The sequence below is a fragment of the Doryrhamphus excisus genome, chromosome 1, assembly GCF_030265055.1.
Source record: "Doryrhamphus excisus isolate RoL2022-K1 chromosome 1, RoL_Dexc_1.0, whole genome shotgun sequence".
Classification (NCBI taxonomy): domain Eukaryota; kingdom Metazoa; phylum Chordata; class Actinopteri; order Syngnathiformes; family Syngnathidae; genus Doryrhamphus; species Doryrhamphus excisus.
The window spans coordinates 12,184,303-12,198,382 of NC_080466.1; the positions used below are offsets into that span (position 1 = coordinate 12,184,303).

Here is a 14,080-nt window from a genome sequence, read left to right on the forward strand (position 1 = left end):
TCCTCAGACACAGTTGCGCGCATGTTTTCAACATCCTCATAACTTCGGAGTTTTGTCTTAAACTCAGCAAAAGTCATTTTGGCTTCCCTCTGGGTTACATGTATGGCAAAAGGTTTAAATGTCTCTGGTAACCCCTTCAGCACCATTGCTATTAAAAGTCCATCACTGAGCGCTTCACCTGCGTTTCTCAGGGCTGTAATCGCAGTCTCTGCTCTGATAACATACTCTGTGACATCCTCGGTTGGCGACTTCTGCAGTGAGGTTAACTCTGTATACAAGTTAATTATTCTGGGCTCTCCTTTTCCAGCATAGTACTCACGAAGTATCTTCAGCGCACCGCGTCCATCATCTGCGGCTTCACGCATCACCAGTGATAGGCTTTTGTCGTCCAAAAACTGGATGAGCTCCGCGTAAGCCTCAGCGTTTTTCCCATCGTCTTCTTCGTCTGCATCGTCGGGCTCGTTCAATATTGTGTCTTTCAATCCTTGAAGGCACAGATGGCCTAAAAACTTGGTTTCCCATATTTCGTAGTTTTTCTCGTCACCGTCAAAAATGAGCCTCGCCCAGCGGCTACTCGCTGTCTCCCTTTCCTTTCTGTTCATACCTTTAGCTCTCAGGTGCACGCGGTACAAGTTGCGACTTTCACCTTTCACCGACTTTCAAACTTTGTGTTATGGGATTCACCTGGGCCCATAACCTGTTGGCAGAGTTCTTTTACCCAACGTTAAACGTTAAACGCACATAACACACGGCACACGTTGTTCAGAGCTGAGTGAAGCACCCGCACACACGGGCTCACCTGTTTTATATATATTAATTAGAGCATGTGGGCAGTTCCCTAATCACAGTCACGTGATACCAAAATGAACAAATAAATCATGACATTTTAACAAACAAAATGAAATGAGAGCACATCAACAATTGTGTTGACCCTCCGTATAGTCACGAAAGTCATTTCTTATATGACAAATAATTTGTGTCCAGATTGATGTCTTCTTCCAAATCTATTTGTCTAATGTCTGTGAAACAAAATGTGTCCAACCAAAGATATCATACTGATATCATACTACTGTATCATACCGATGATGCCATATGCTGATGCGTGTGATCCTTCCGTCTGCATGTTTTCCTCTTCCATATCGTAGTGTTTTGATATTTAGTATTCATCCAGATCCTTGATGTCTTTGACAACAAGTACTCAGGCCTCTGGTCCTCCATTTAACTTGATGAAGATTTTGCAGTTGGCACTCCAAGTACCTTGGATCCTACCATGCTTCCTCAGATCACGTGCTTTCTTGACCATTTCGCCGTTGTGTTTTGTCAGGTGCTCATTCATGCTCATTCGGCTTCTTCCCCTGCTTCAACAGTGCCGGTTTGAATTTCCTGATAGTGAACTTGATGATGAGTGCGGCTCCTGCCGTACAGTGTTGATGGATTGGATGTCAACATCTACCTCAATTGTAGAAAAGTGACATCCATTTGATCTGATTCATTTGTATTCCCGACTTTCCTGGCATAAGACCTGGGTCTAATTCCCAGCCTTGTCACTATCACATCATTCATCCGTATGTTCTGATCCATGCCATCTCTGGTCATCTTCAGATGCTCAATGTTTGTTTTTTTTCTTCAATTTATCCTTTGAGGGGGGCACTCAATGCAGCATTACTATCCTGTAACACCTTGTTCTCCCTTCTCAGATGGTTCAGCTTTATGCTTTACATCTTGGACCTCCTGTTTTATGTATCTGTCAGGTTCAAACTCCTGTGACACTTGTAAAAACACTTAAATACAGAAATGCAGAGAAATGGAGAGTGAAACCACATACGCAGTGACATGCCGCTCCACTCTGAATATGCAGTTCAAGCTCCTCTTTTTATTCTCTTTCAGGGTCCCTACTACATGTTCGTGCAACTCTAAGGGGGGGTGGGGGAGGGCAGTTGCACAAGCTGTATTTGTTTGTCTATGTGTGTGTGTATATGTGAGAGTGATTACTTTTATTGTTTTATGAGTTCTTATTGTGACACATTCTTGCAGGATTAACATGAACATCTGCAGGGTCGCTGTTGGTGCATCCAGGCACCTCCAGGACCTGGGGGTCACTGGGGGTCTCTGATCAGGGTCACAGGAACATTTCATCTTCAGCACATTCAAAGACCTTCTAATGTCCAAGCAAATGGATATAAGGGTGATAACTAACATAAGATTCATTCTATCTACATTTTATTCTAACAGTATCCGCACACAACATGCAGCATTTAGTTCCTTGAGTCCTTCTGTCATGACCATTTGATGGGTTTCCATCATTTAGTTTCATTCTTGCTGCCTGAACATGAATTCCTTTATTTCTGCTGGCGTCAATCTCTCTAGTAGTCCAAGCATCTGTGTGCTCGGTCAGGATATTAAAGTGCTCTCTGGCCAATCCCGGTGGCGGTGTAGCATCTCAGGTAGCATCCTCTTCCCACTTTCCTTCACACCGTGCAGGCGTGCCAACACGTGCCATGAAAAAAATATCTGGCAAGGGTAGCATGTGAAGCACGTGAACAAATAGCAGGGGTGCAACCAGGAATTCGGGGTCCCATGAAAAAAAATTCAAATTGCCCCCTCATTTCTACGGCACCCCTGGCCAATAGCACTCATCATAAATCAATTAAAATAATTATAATTAATCAATTTGACTCATGGATGATTGGTATTGGAATGGGCAGCGTAAAACCCTGATTGGCGTGTCGTGACATAAAATGTATCCAATTCTAATTGTAGCACTAACAAGCCAGTAGAAGTGTTTCCATGTGCGGCGCACGTGTTCATTATAATTGATGTCTGCAGGCAGGACGTTTCCTGGCAGCCCACATCACGTACGGAGTTACACATCACAGAGCGACTTGATTGGATTTACCGCCTCACTCCTCAGTGGTCCTGACGACGACGAGGGAAGCACTCGCGTCAGATTACTGTTTTTATGTCATAGACGTGTTTTCTTCTTTTCCCCAAGCTGCTTCCTAATGATCTTCATCCCACTCCTCCACAACACACACACGCACAGATGCTCCAGTAATAAAGTGGAACTCCGCCCCCTCTTGCACAAAGCATCCCAACAGCAGCTTCAGCGTTATTGACTTTTTTATTCCACCAGAAATGAAATGAAAGTGTGTGAACAAAGATTGGAAAAAGGTCACCGCAACTCATAAAAACGTGCAGTCAGTGAACTACAGTTAGGTGTCTTCTTCTTCTGTCTCTTTGGGATTTTACCTTCAGGGGTCGCCACAGCAAACAAATCTCCTCCATCCAACCTTGTCTTCTGCATCTGTCTCTCTCACACCAACTACCCTCATGTCCTCCTTCACTAAATCCATAAACCTCCTCTTTGGTCTTCCTCTACGCCTCCTACCTGGCAGCATCCTTCCACCAATATATTCACTATCTCTCCTCTGGACATGTCCCAACCATCTCAGTCCGGCCTCTCTGACTTTATCTCCAAGGTCTCTAACATGTCATGTGCCTCTGATGTACTCCTTCCTGATCCTATCCATCCTGGTCACTCCCAATGAGAACCTCAGAAACCTCATCTCTGCTACCTCCAGTTCTGCTTCCTGTCTTTTCCTCAGTGGCACTGTCTTTAGACCACGGGTCAGCAACCTTCACGATGAAAAGAGCCATTTTACCCCCTTATCCACAAAACAAAAATAGCCTGGAGCCGCAAAACATACAAAGGCATGCCAACTAGTAGGGTTATCATGGTATAATTCATTCATTCATTTTCTACCGCTTATCCTCATGAGGGTCGCGGGGGTGCTGGAGCCTATCCCAGCTGTCTTCCGCCGAGAGGCGGGGTACACCCTGGGCTGGTGGCCAACCAATCACAGGGCACATATAGACAAACAACCATTCTTCGGGCGAGTCAGCCAATCTCAAGGCACATATAGACAAACAACCATTCCCACCCACATTCATATACCTACGGACATGTATATTTTCCATACCACTTATCCTCACTAGGGTCGTGGGTAAATTTTAAATATTATTTGAAATAAATATTCTAAATTAGCATTATTTATTCCAATTCTATGTAAAACCACCACTAACAAAATGCTTTTATATACATTACATATTTTCATTGAACATGAAGTACCTCGCTTGTACCTATTTTCGGAAGGCTGAAGGCGTTTTCAGCGACCCTAGCATACATGTTTTCGTAAACATCAACGTTTTAAGTTTTAAATGAATTGAACATTTGCAAACATCGAATAGTATTATACTATTTAGATTCCTTCATGAACGGGTCCATGTGTTTTGGTAATCTACTATTTTTCATGAACGAGTACACGTGGAAGATTATTTAATATTAATACTTTACTAATACAGCCTACTAGTCTTTTCATTCATCAATGCTCAACACTCCACAGCTATGTCTTTTGCAATATTTTTTCCAATAAATGGTTAAATAATGGTTAAATAAATTCAAGCTGATTTTAAGCTGAAAGCCTAAACATAACCTGGTCCTGACCTGTTACCATGGCGATACATTAACCCACAACCCACTAAATTTGCTTTGCCCCTTCGTCTTCAATCAACCTAGCATATGAGTTTTTGAAAACTGTTACCATGTAGTCCAATAGTCATCCCTATGACATGCATTAGTGTAGACTGCAGCGAGTACAGGAGTCACGAGTATATCCTTCATGTCTCTTTGTGCCCAGGTGGATGTGTCGCCCATCCGGCGCTACCGTTGCCAGGCGAGGTGCCCATGGAGTCCTCGGCAGCGTGTCCATACTGCATCTACTACAACCAACGGTGTGACCCCGAAATTGTCAATGAGGGGCCCGATGATCGTCAGCACGGTCACAGCAGCCCACTGGCCTGCAAGAGCTCGGAGTCTTGCGGCAGTAGCAGCCCCCACCTCGGCGAGAGGCTCGTGGCTCCCACCGGGGGTAGAAGGCGGCTGTGTGAGCGTTGCTGGGTCGAACTCAGGACCAAACTCGAGCTGATTGTGGGCAGCCGATACTTCAACCGGGGGATCATGATTGCTATTCTTATCAACACGCTGTCCATGGGCATTGAGTATCATGAACAGGTATGCTTTCATTGGAGCTGTGTGTTACATATGGGTGTGTGTGGCGGTCATGCGTTACTGCAGTTTGAAGGAAAATAGACATTTGCTGCACGAGTCACTTGGGATCACCTGCGTGTGTGTGCGTGTTTGCCTTTGTGTGTCTGATGATGGAGGAACTCATAAGACCTGAAGTGTTAATTAAAGTGTGACCCTGGGACATGCGGGAGAGTAAAATTGGAGTAGAGGAAGATGAACGGCGCATGATGACTTGTTGAGGGAAGGAAGATTGCCTTTTTCTCATATTTGGTAATGGTAATGGTTTTATTTCATTTGAACATGCATCAGATTACAATTGAGTGCATCCCATAATCAGTTCACAGTCCACATGTCCAAAAGGAGAAGGAAGAAGCAAAGCTTATTAAATCCTACCCCTCCATCTGGTACTTTTACAATCAGTAACTGTTATATTTGTTCACTTTCTGCTTTCCTAATATAATTTAAATTTTAATTTTAATTTTAATTTTTCACATACCGAAGTACGAGGTGATATGACCATACAATGACATAATGGGTACCATAGTAACTGACAATATAGTGATATATATAGCACATCATGATGGTTCAAGACTCTTCATCCTTGTATTTAGCAAACATCAACTGCTTGTATTGTTTCTTGAATTGGCTCATCGTTGTGCATTGTTTGAGGTCCTTACTCAATCCATTCCATAGTTTGATTCCACATATTGAAATGCTATGGCTTTTTAATGTAGTCCTAGCATATACAGTGAAGAAAATAAGTATTTGAACACCCTGCTATTTTGCTATTTCTCCCACTTAGAAATCATGGAGGGGTCTGAAATTTTCATCGTAGGTGCATGTCCACTGTGAGAGAGATAAACTAAAAAGAAAAATCCAGAAATCACAATGCATGATTTTTTAACAATTTATTTGTGTGATACAGCTGCAAATAAGTATTTGAACACCTGTGTATCATCTAGAATTCTGACCCTGAAAGACCTGTTAGTCTGCCCATTAGAAGTCCACCTGCACTCCATGTATCATCCTGAATCAGATGCACCTGTTTGAGGTCGTTAGCTGCATAAAGACACCTGTCCACCCCATACAATCAGTAAGACTTTAACTTGTAACATGGCGAAGACCAAAGAGCTGTCCAAAGACACCAGAGACAAAATTGTACACCTCCACAAGGCTGGAAAGGGCTACGGAGCAATTACCAAGCAGCTTGGTGAAAAAAGGTCCACTGTTGGAGCTATCATTAGAAAATGGAAGAAGCTAAACATGACGGTCAATCTCAATCGGAGTGGAGCCCCATGCAAGATATCACCTCGTGGGGTCTCAATGATTCTAAGAAAGGTGAGGAATCAGCCCAGAACTACACGACAGGACTTGGTCAATGACCTGAAAAGAGCTGGGACCACCGTTTCCAAGGTTACTGTAGGTAATACACTAAGACGTCATGATGTGAAATCATGCATGGCACGAAAGGTTCCCCTGCTTAAACCAGCACATGTCAAGGCCCGTCTTAAGTTTGCATATGACCATTTGGATGATACAGAGGAGTCATGGGAGAAAGTTTTATGGTCAGATGAGACCAAAATAGAACTTTTTGGTCATAATTCCAATAAGCGTGTTTGGAGGAAGAAGAATGAAGAGTACAATCCGAAGAACACCATCCCTACTGTGAAGCATGGGGGTGGTAGCATCATGCTTTGGGGGTGTTTTTCTGCACATGGGACAGGACGAGTGCACTGCATTAAAGAGAGGATGACTGGGGCCGTGTATTGTGAGATTTTGGGGAACAACCTCCTTCCCTCTGTCAGAGCATTGAAGATGGGTCGTGGCTGGGTCTTCCAACACGACAACGACCCGAAGCACACAGCCAGGAAAACCAAGGAGTGGCTCCGTAAGAAGCATATCAAGGTTCTAGCATGGCCCAGCCAGTCTCCAGACCTGAACCCAATCGAAAATCTTTGGAGGGAGCTCAAACTCCGTGTTTCTCAGCGACAGCCCAGAAACCTGACTGATCTAGAGAAGATCTGTGTGGAGGAGTGGGCCAAGATCCCTCCTGCAGTGTGTGCAAACCTGGTGAAAAACTACAGGAAACGTTTGACCTCTGTAATAGCAAACAAAGGCTACTGTACCAAATATTAACATTCATTTTCTCAGGTGTTCAAATACTTATTTGCAGCTGTATCACACAAATAAATTGTTAAAAAATCATGCATTGTGATTTCTGGATTTTTCTTTTTAGTTTATCTCTCTCACAGTGGACATGCACCTACGATGAAAATTTCAGACCCCTCCATGATTTCTAAGTGGGAGAAATAGCAAAATAGCAGGGTGTTCAAATACTTATTTTCTTCACTGTAAGTGTTACAAATGTAGTTCTTCCCTGAGATCAAATTTCTCCTCTCTTGTAGAGAAGTATTGGATGACATTTTTATGTAATTTGTTATTGTTATCCTTATGCATTATTTTAGCTGTTTGAAGATGAACTATATCAGCAAGTTTAAGTATTTGTGATTTTAGAAATAAGGAGTTAGTATGTTCTCTATAGGCGGCATTATGAATTATCCTTACTGACCTTTTTTGGTACATCTAGCGAGTAAAGATTGGTTTCAGCCCATATTTCCACACAATGAATATGATATGGTAGAACCAGAGAGCAATAAAGAGTGTGGAGTGATTTCTGATTGAGAACAAATTTTGCTTTGTTCAATATTGAAATGTTTCTCATCACCTTATGTTGTATATTTGTAATATGAGGCTTCCAGCTCATATTTTCATCTATTGTGATCCCCAGAAATTTATTTTCCTTCATATTTTCTGTATGATTTATAAATGAGTGACATAAACATAGAGTATCGAGACGCAGCTTTGAATCAATGAATGAATCAATCAGAGGTCGTAGCCCGCCGTGGTGCAGTGGGTAGCGTTCTGGATGCCTCAGGTTCGAATCTGCACTAGTAAGCATTGCTGGTATTCATCAGGAAGGGCATCTGGAATTTAAAGGGCTCCAGCCAAAAATCAGTACGCAGATCAAAAAGATCCGCTGTGGTGACTCAGGAAAAAGCCGAAAGAAACAAACAAATCAATCAGAGGTTGGATGGGAAGGTTTAATTCTTAATTCTTCATTGTAGGGAAGATATTGTGGGAATACTTTTCAGGAAGGCCTGCTTTGCAGTTCTCAGTGCACACCCAATAAAGTCTTGCTTGGGGGAGTTTGGTGTGAAAGAACAAGCTGACGTGCAAAGACTGGAATCCAATAATAATAGAATTTATCTTCTCCTTAACTCCTTCTCCGTTGGGTAGCTGGACTCACCCTAAGAGATGGGCTGAGGAGCTCAGTCATCCGGGAGCGGCTCAGAGTAGAGCCGCTTCTCCTTCACATCGACTGGAGTCAGTTGAGGTGGCTTGGGCATCTAGTCCGGATGCCTCCTGGACGCCTCCCTGGTGAGGTGTTCTGGGCATGCCCAGCCGGGCATGTGAGTGTGAAGCTAAAGAGATGAGACTCTGCACCTCCAAATCAGAGGCCATGGTCCTCAGTCGGAAAAGGGGGGAGTGCCCCCTCCGAGTTTGGAATGACGTCCTGCCCCAAGTGAAGGAGTATCTTGGGGTCTTGTTCATGAGAGAGGAAAGGTTAAAGCGTGAGGTTGCTTCGTCTGCAGTAATGCTGTCGCTGTACCGGATTGTCGTGGTGAAAAGAGAGATGAGCAGAAAGGCAACACTCGCAATTCCCCCCTCCCCCCCCCCATCTACGATGTCCCCACCCCCACCTATGGTTCATGAGCTTTGGCTTGTGACAGAAAGAACAAGATTGCAGATACAAGCGGCTGAAATGAGTGTCCTCCAAAGGGTAGCTAGACCCACCCCAAGAGATAGGAGGAGCAATACAATTAATTTTAAATTCATTCATTCATTCATTTTCTACCGCTTTTCCTCACGAGGGTCGCGGGGGGTGCTGGAGCCTATCCCAGCTGTCTTCGGGCGTAAGGCGGGGTACACCCTAGACTGGTCGCCAGCCAATCACAGGGCACATATAGACAAACAACCATTCACACTCACATTCATACCTATGGACAATTTGGAGTCGCCAATTAACCTAGCATGTTTTTGGAATGTGGGAGGAAACCGGAGTACCCGGAGAAAACCCACGCATGCACGGGGAGAACATGCAAACTCCACACAGAGATGCCCGAGGGTGGAATTGAACCCTGGTCTCCTAGCTGTGAGGTCTGTGCGCTAACCCCTAGACCACCGTGCCGCCCTAATTTTAAATTAATTAATAAAAATAATTAGGTTAAAGAGCTTTTTTGAAAAAATTTTTTTTTATATGTTTTTAAAAAAAATAATTACTAAAATTTGACTCGTCTTTAATTCTTTTTCTATTGACAGATGAGATTGCTACTATTTTAAGTAATTAGTTCAAGTAGTTATTGGCAGAATTACCAAAGAAGCAAGTACAGTATGCATGAACTTTAATTATGAAGTGTAATGTAGTATCTGTGACTTTTGTGAGCCTTAAAGAAGCCGGCCTCGGACTGACATGTGAGACGTCAGCTGGCTAGAGTTGCCTTTTACTTAAGTGTGAGCAGCAGGTTAGCAGTGTATTCCGATATAAAGAGTCTTCTAAATATTTATGTTCATGTTCAATGGTTTGGTACTTATATACTAGTTATTAAAAGCCTTGGGAGGAATTCATGGTAATTAATAAGTCAGGCATAAAAAGGTCCATCCTCAGTAGGGTCACAAGCATGCTGGAGCCTATCCCAGCTGTCTTTGGGCGAGAGGCGGGGTACACCCTGGACTGGTGGCCAGCCAATCACAGAGTTGTAATAAGGTCAAATTATTAAAAAAACAACTCATGGAGACAGACTTTTCATCCAAGAACTGTGGTTCGCGCCTTCATTTCAACTATGCAAACGTTATATGACCCTCTGAAAAGAATTGAAATCGAGAATCATTAGGAACCGGAATCAAAACAAGGAATCGAAATCGGAACCGGTTTCGCTCAAATTCAAAAGATTCCCAACCCGACCTATAAAGCACACAATAACCCGCACAGATCTTCCAGAATCTGCACGTATTCCAGCTATTCCTATTCCTTTGATTTGTGCTTCCTGTTTTAATTTAGTCCACCCACATACCCACTCTGCTGTGATTGGTCACACGCCCAAGTGCTTCCTAACTATGAACCATACAAGGAAGTCCACCCCTCTGTGATGTCACAAAGGAACAGTTTTACCACACCTTTTCAAACCGAGCATTTTGAGCCATCCCAAACTTATTTTAGGGTTCACTTCCAAATACACTAACCTCATTATCTGAAACTTTGGGATGGTTTAACACCAGAATACAACATTCTAACTACATTTATAGGTCAGAAAAGTGGACAAAGCATCATAGGTCCCCTTTAAACAGCAGCAGTAGACTAGTAGGTCTCTTAAGTGTCGGTAACATTACATTGTTGAGGCAATAGCCACCAGGAGTAGGCATTGTCAATGCCAACTTTTGAGTCTGTCTTACCTTATTTATGTCTCAGATGGCTTATTTTATCTTATTATGTCGACTATATTGGGTAATAGGAGTTTTAAAGTGGTTCTGATTGGGATGTTATTTCATGTCTAGAGGGCTCTAATAATGGTAACAATTGTGTTTACAAGGTAGTAAATTGGTTTTCTATGCATTTGGTAAAATTGAATCCTGCTTAGTGGAAATTGGTCTGGAACCAATGAACTGCCATCAACGAGGGACCTTTATTTCTGCCGATGTATGTTTGAATCACTGCAGCACAGCATAAAAATCTGTAAAAATCTGTAAAACTGCAGCCACATATTCCCTCGTTTGAACAAACGTGACCACGTCGACACCGTTATGTTTAGTCTGAAACACCTTGGAGACTCACTCCCCTGAGAGAAATCCGTGGTTCCGCCAGATGCCACTGGGCATGCTCACATCTTGGTGACAAACACACACACATACTAAAAGAGAAATATTGCAGTAGTCCGCTTGAATGAACATGTAAGAAAAAAAGTTCTCAAAGGGTGAATGCGGTACTATTGAATGAAGTGTGGAGTCTCCCTAAAGTCAACCCTCGTTTATGGTGGTTAATTGGTTCCAGACTTGATCATGATGAGTGCTTTTTCACACAGTAGGATTCCTGATTTAATAGCTGAATATGGAAATGGTTTCATTTTATTTGAACATGCATCAGGTTACAATGGAATACATCACATCATCAATCCACAGTTCCGCAGGAAGGAGTAATAAGAAGTAATAACATGAGGAAGTGTAAGGTAGTGTAACCATGTAGTGATGTAACAGTGATTTTTCACAACCATAATAAATAATGATTACAATCAGAATGCTGACAAATAATAACAGAGATAAAGAGAGAGAGACTCTTCCTTGTATTTAGCAAACATCAAGTGCTTGTATTGTTTCTTGAATTGGCTCATCCTCATCCATTGTTTAAGTTAATTACTTTGAACCTTGTGTTTGCATATACACTACCGCTCAAAAGTTTGGGATCAATTGGACATTTTTTGGCCAGTCTGAGATACGGCTTTTTCTTGACAGTCCTGCCTGAAGTCTCCGCTTCACTGTTGATACTGACACTGGTGTTTGATGGCTACTATTTAGTGCAGCTGCCAGGTGACGACCTGTGAGGCGTCTTTGTCTTGAACTACACACTCTCAGATATTTGTCTTCTTGCACAGTTGTGCATCGTTTTTCTGTCCGTGTTAGACCCAGTTTGTGCTGCTCTCTGAAGGGAGTAGTGGTAAGAGATTTTACTTTTAGTTTAGATTTTTAGATGGGTTTTCTAATAATCTATTAGCCTTATAAAATGATGAACTTGGATTAGCAGCCATACCAGGAGATTGATGCAGAGGACTGACAGTTGTTGATAGTAGGCCTCTATGCAAAAATGTAGATCCTTCTTTGAAAATCATCTGATTCATTTTAGTTGTTTGTGAAATGGATAAAAATTGTTTGTGAAATTATTTTTTTTTTGGAAAACAAAGAAATTGAAAACAAGTGATCCCAAACTTTTGAGCGGTAGTGTAAGCGTGTCAATTTTAGTTTTCCCTGAGATCATACTTCTGCAGTCAATAGATCATTTTTAGCTTTGTGCATTATTTTAGCTGTGGAGAAAAAAAAAACTATATGAGTTAGTTTTAAGATTTGTGATTTTAGAAATAAAGGATTAGTATGTTTTCTAAAGGTGCCTTTTTTGCTGTACATTTCTATATTTAGCCAGTAAAGATTGCTTTTCTAGTTGTTATCCACATCTCCACACAGTAAGTTAAATATGCTAGATCCAGTGAGCAATAAACCGTATGGAGTGTGTTTTCACACTCTCTGGATCTATTGAAATCTTTCTTTCCACCTTATGTTGTATATTTTTAATATTTCAGCTAATTTTTCATACAATATGATTCCCAGAATTTTATTTTTTGGTAGTTAGAGTCCAATAAACCTGTTTAGCACCTTTACAAAAGGAAAATGGCCAAAAGCTACACATTTTTGTAACATTTAGTTTCAAAGCTTACTTCAAGCCACACTAATCCAATATGCTGGTTTTACCAGACCATGAACAACATGCTGGTATCCACAACTCAGCTTTTCCATTTCACAATGCATTTATTTCTAGTCTTCTCACTTTATTCACTGGAAACCTGAATGAAAAGCAGGCTTGCAGGCACCTCATGTGTTGGGAGGGGTCAGGGGCTCGTGGGCATTAAGCGTGTTCATGACCACTGAGATACTATATGATATGAAAGGGAACCATAACATTTACACAAAAACATATTTAACTTTATCAAAATTACAGCTGAAACTTAGAAAATCAGGTGCCTTCTCTAAAGTGAAGATGCAAGATCAGCTTGGGCCCACATGCAGTATGACAGGGGTGGGCAAACTTTTTGGGCAAATCACGAAATTGATAAAACAGCTACTTAAATCATCAAAAGGTTGGCTCAATCCACGATGCCAGGTTGTATGTTAAGTTGAAATGAAATACTTTGGAAAGAACGGGCGGGCTGTATTCAAACACTTGGCGGGGCCATAGTTTGCCCACCCCTGCAGTACGACGATCCAACCACTTTTCGGGCTATCCGCTTTATGGCCATGCACGAGGGAAGCGACAGGCGACGCATTCACATTTTCCTCCCCTGAACTAACATATGTTCCACACTATAAGGCACACTTTTTTTTTTTTACATTTTCTCAAAAATCAACGATGCACCTTTTTAATGTTCCAAAATCTGTACCTATGTTGTTCTACTTCGGTAAGTGCTCCGCTTGAGAGCGATAAACCAATCAGAGAACTACAGCACATATCTTAAGGTCCACCATGCACCATGCTAACTGTTCAGTAACATATAATATATACGAGTGCAACAAAATAACTACTATAGATCTACTAATAAGAACACATAATTGCAGTAATTGCAATTATCAGCATAAAAAAATTGGTCTGAATCACCAGTAGGATTTCACAATAAAGGCTGTAATTAGTCAGTCTCATCATATCTTGAGGTAACTTGTTGGAACTGCATTTCCTTTTCTTTGCATTCTTCCGACTTTTCTCAGAGTCCTCAATTTTCATTTGTTCATCTCAAATTTCTTTTCAATGTAACGCGTCGCTAAAAGGCTTGCGTTTCGCTGTTTGTTTTTGGTGGCCGTTTCTTTAAACAGCAATGCAATGTAATTCTCGCTTTATATTTGCATGTATTGGTTGTTGTGATTGTTCTCAGGCGTGGCTGGGCGAACAAAACAACATCTTCCCGTGGAATGAGATGATGCTTGCGGGAGAGATGTTCGGACTTTGTTGTAAGAGGCCGACACAAAATTCCTCCTTTGTTCAGGCAGTTTCCATTGCCACAGTTTTGGTATGATTTGACTTTCAACCAAAATTTTGCCTTGGTTTTTGTATCCTGTCTGGATTATCAAGCAATATTGTGAAAGCAGTCGTTTTGCTATGTACTGTAACGTTCCACATCTATT

General features: G+C 41.9%; 1 protein-coding gene across 4 annotated transcripts in view; it reads left to right on the top strand.

The window, feature by feature from the left end:
- Positions 1–14,080, top strand: part of LOC131135817 (voltage-dependent T-type calcium channel subunit alpha-1I-like) — a 101,439-nt gene that overhangs the window by 51,716 nt on the left and 35,643 nt on the right. For all 4 annotated transcript variants that reach the window (XM_058082134.1, XM_058082144.1, XM_058082154.1 and 1 more), the window contains one exon: positions 4,698–5,071. In XM_058082134.1, coding sequence (XP_057938117.1) covers positions 4,698–5,071 — 374 coding nt within the window. The remainder of the gene's footprint in view (positions 1–4,697; positions 5,072–14,080) is intronic.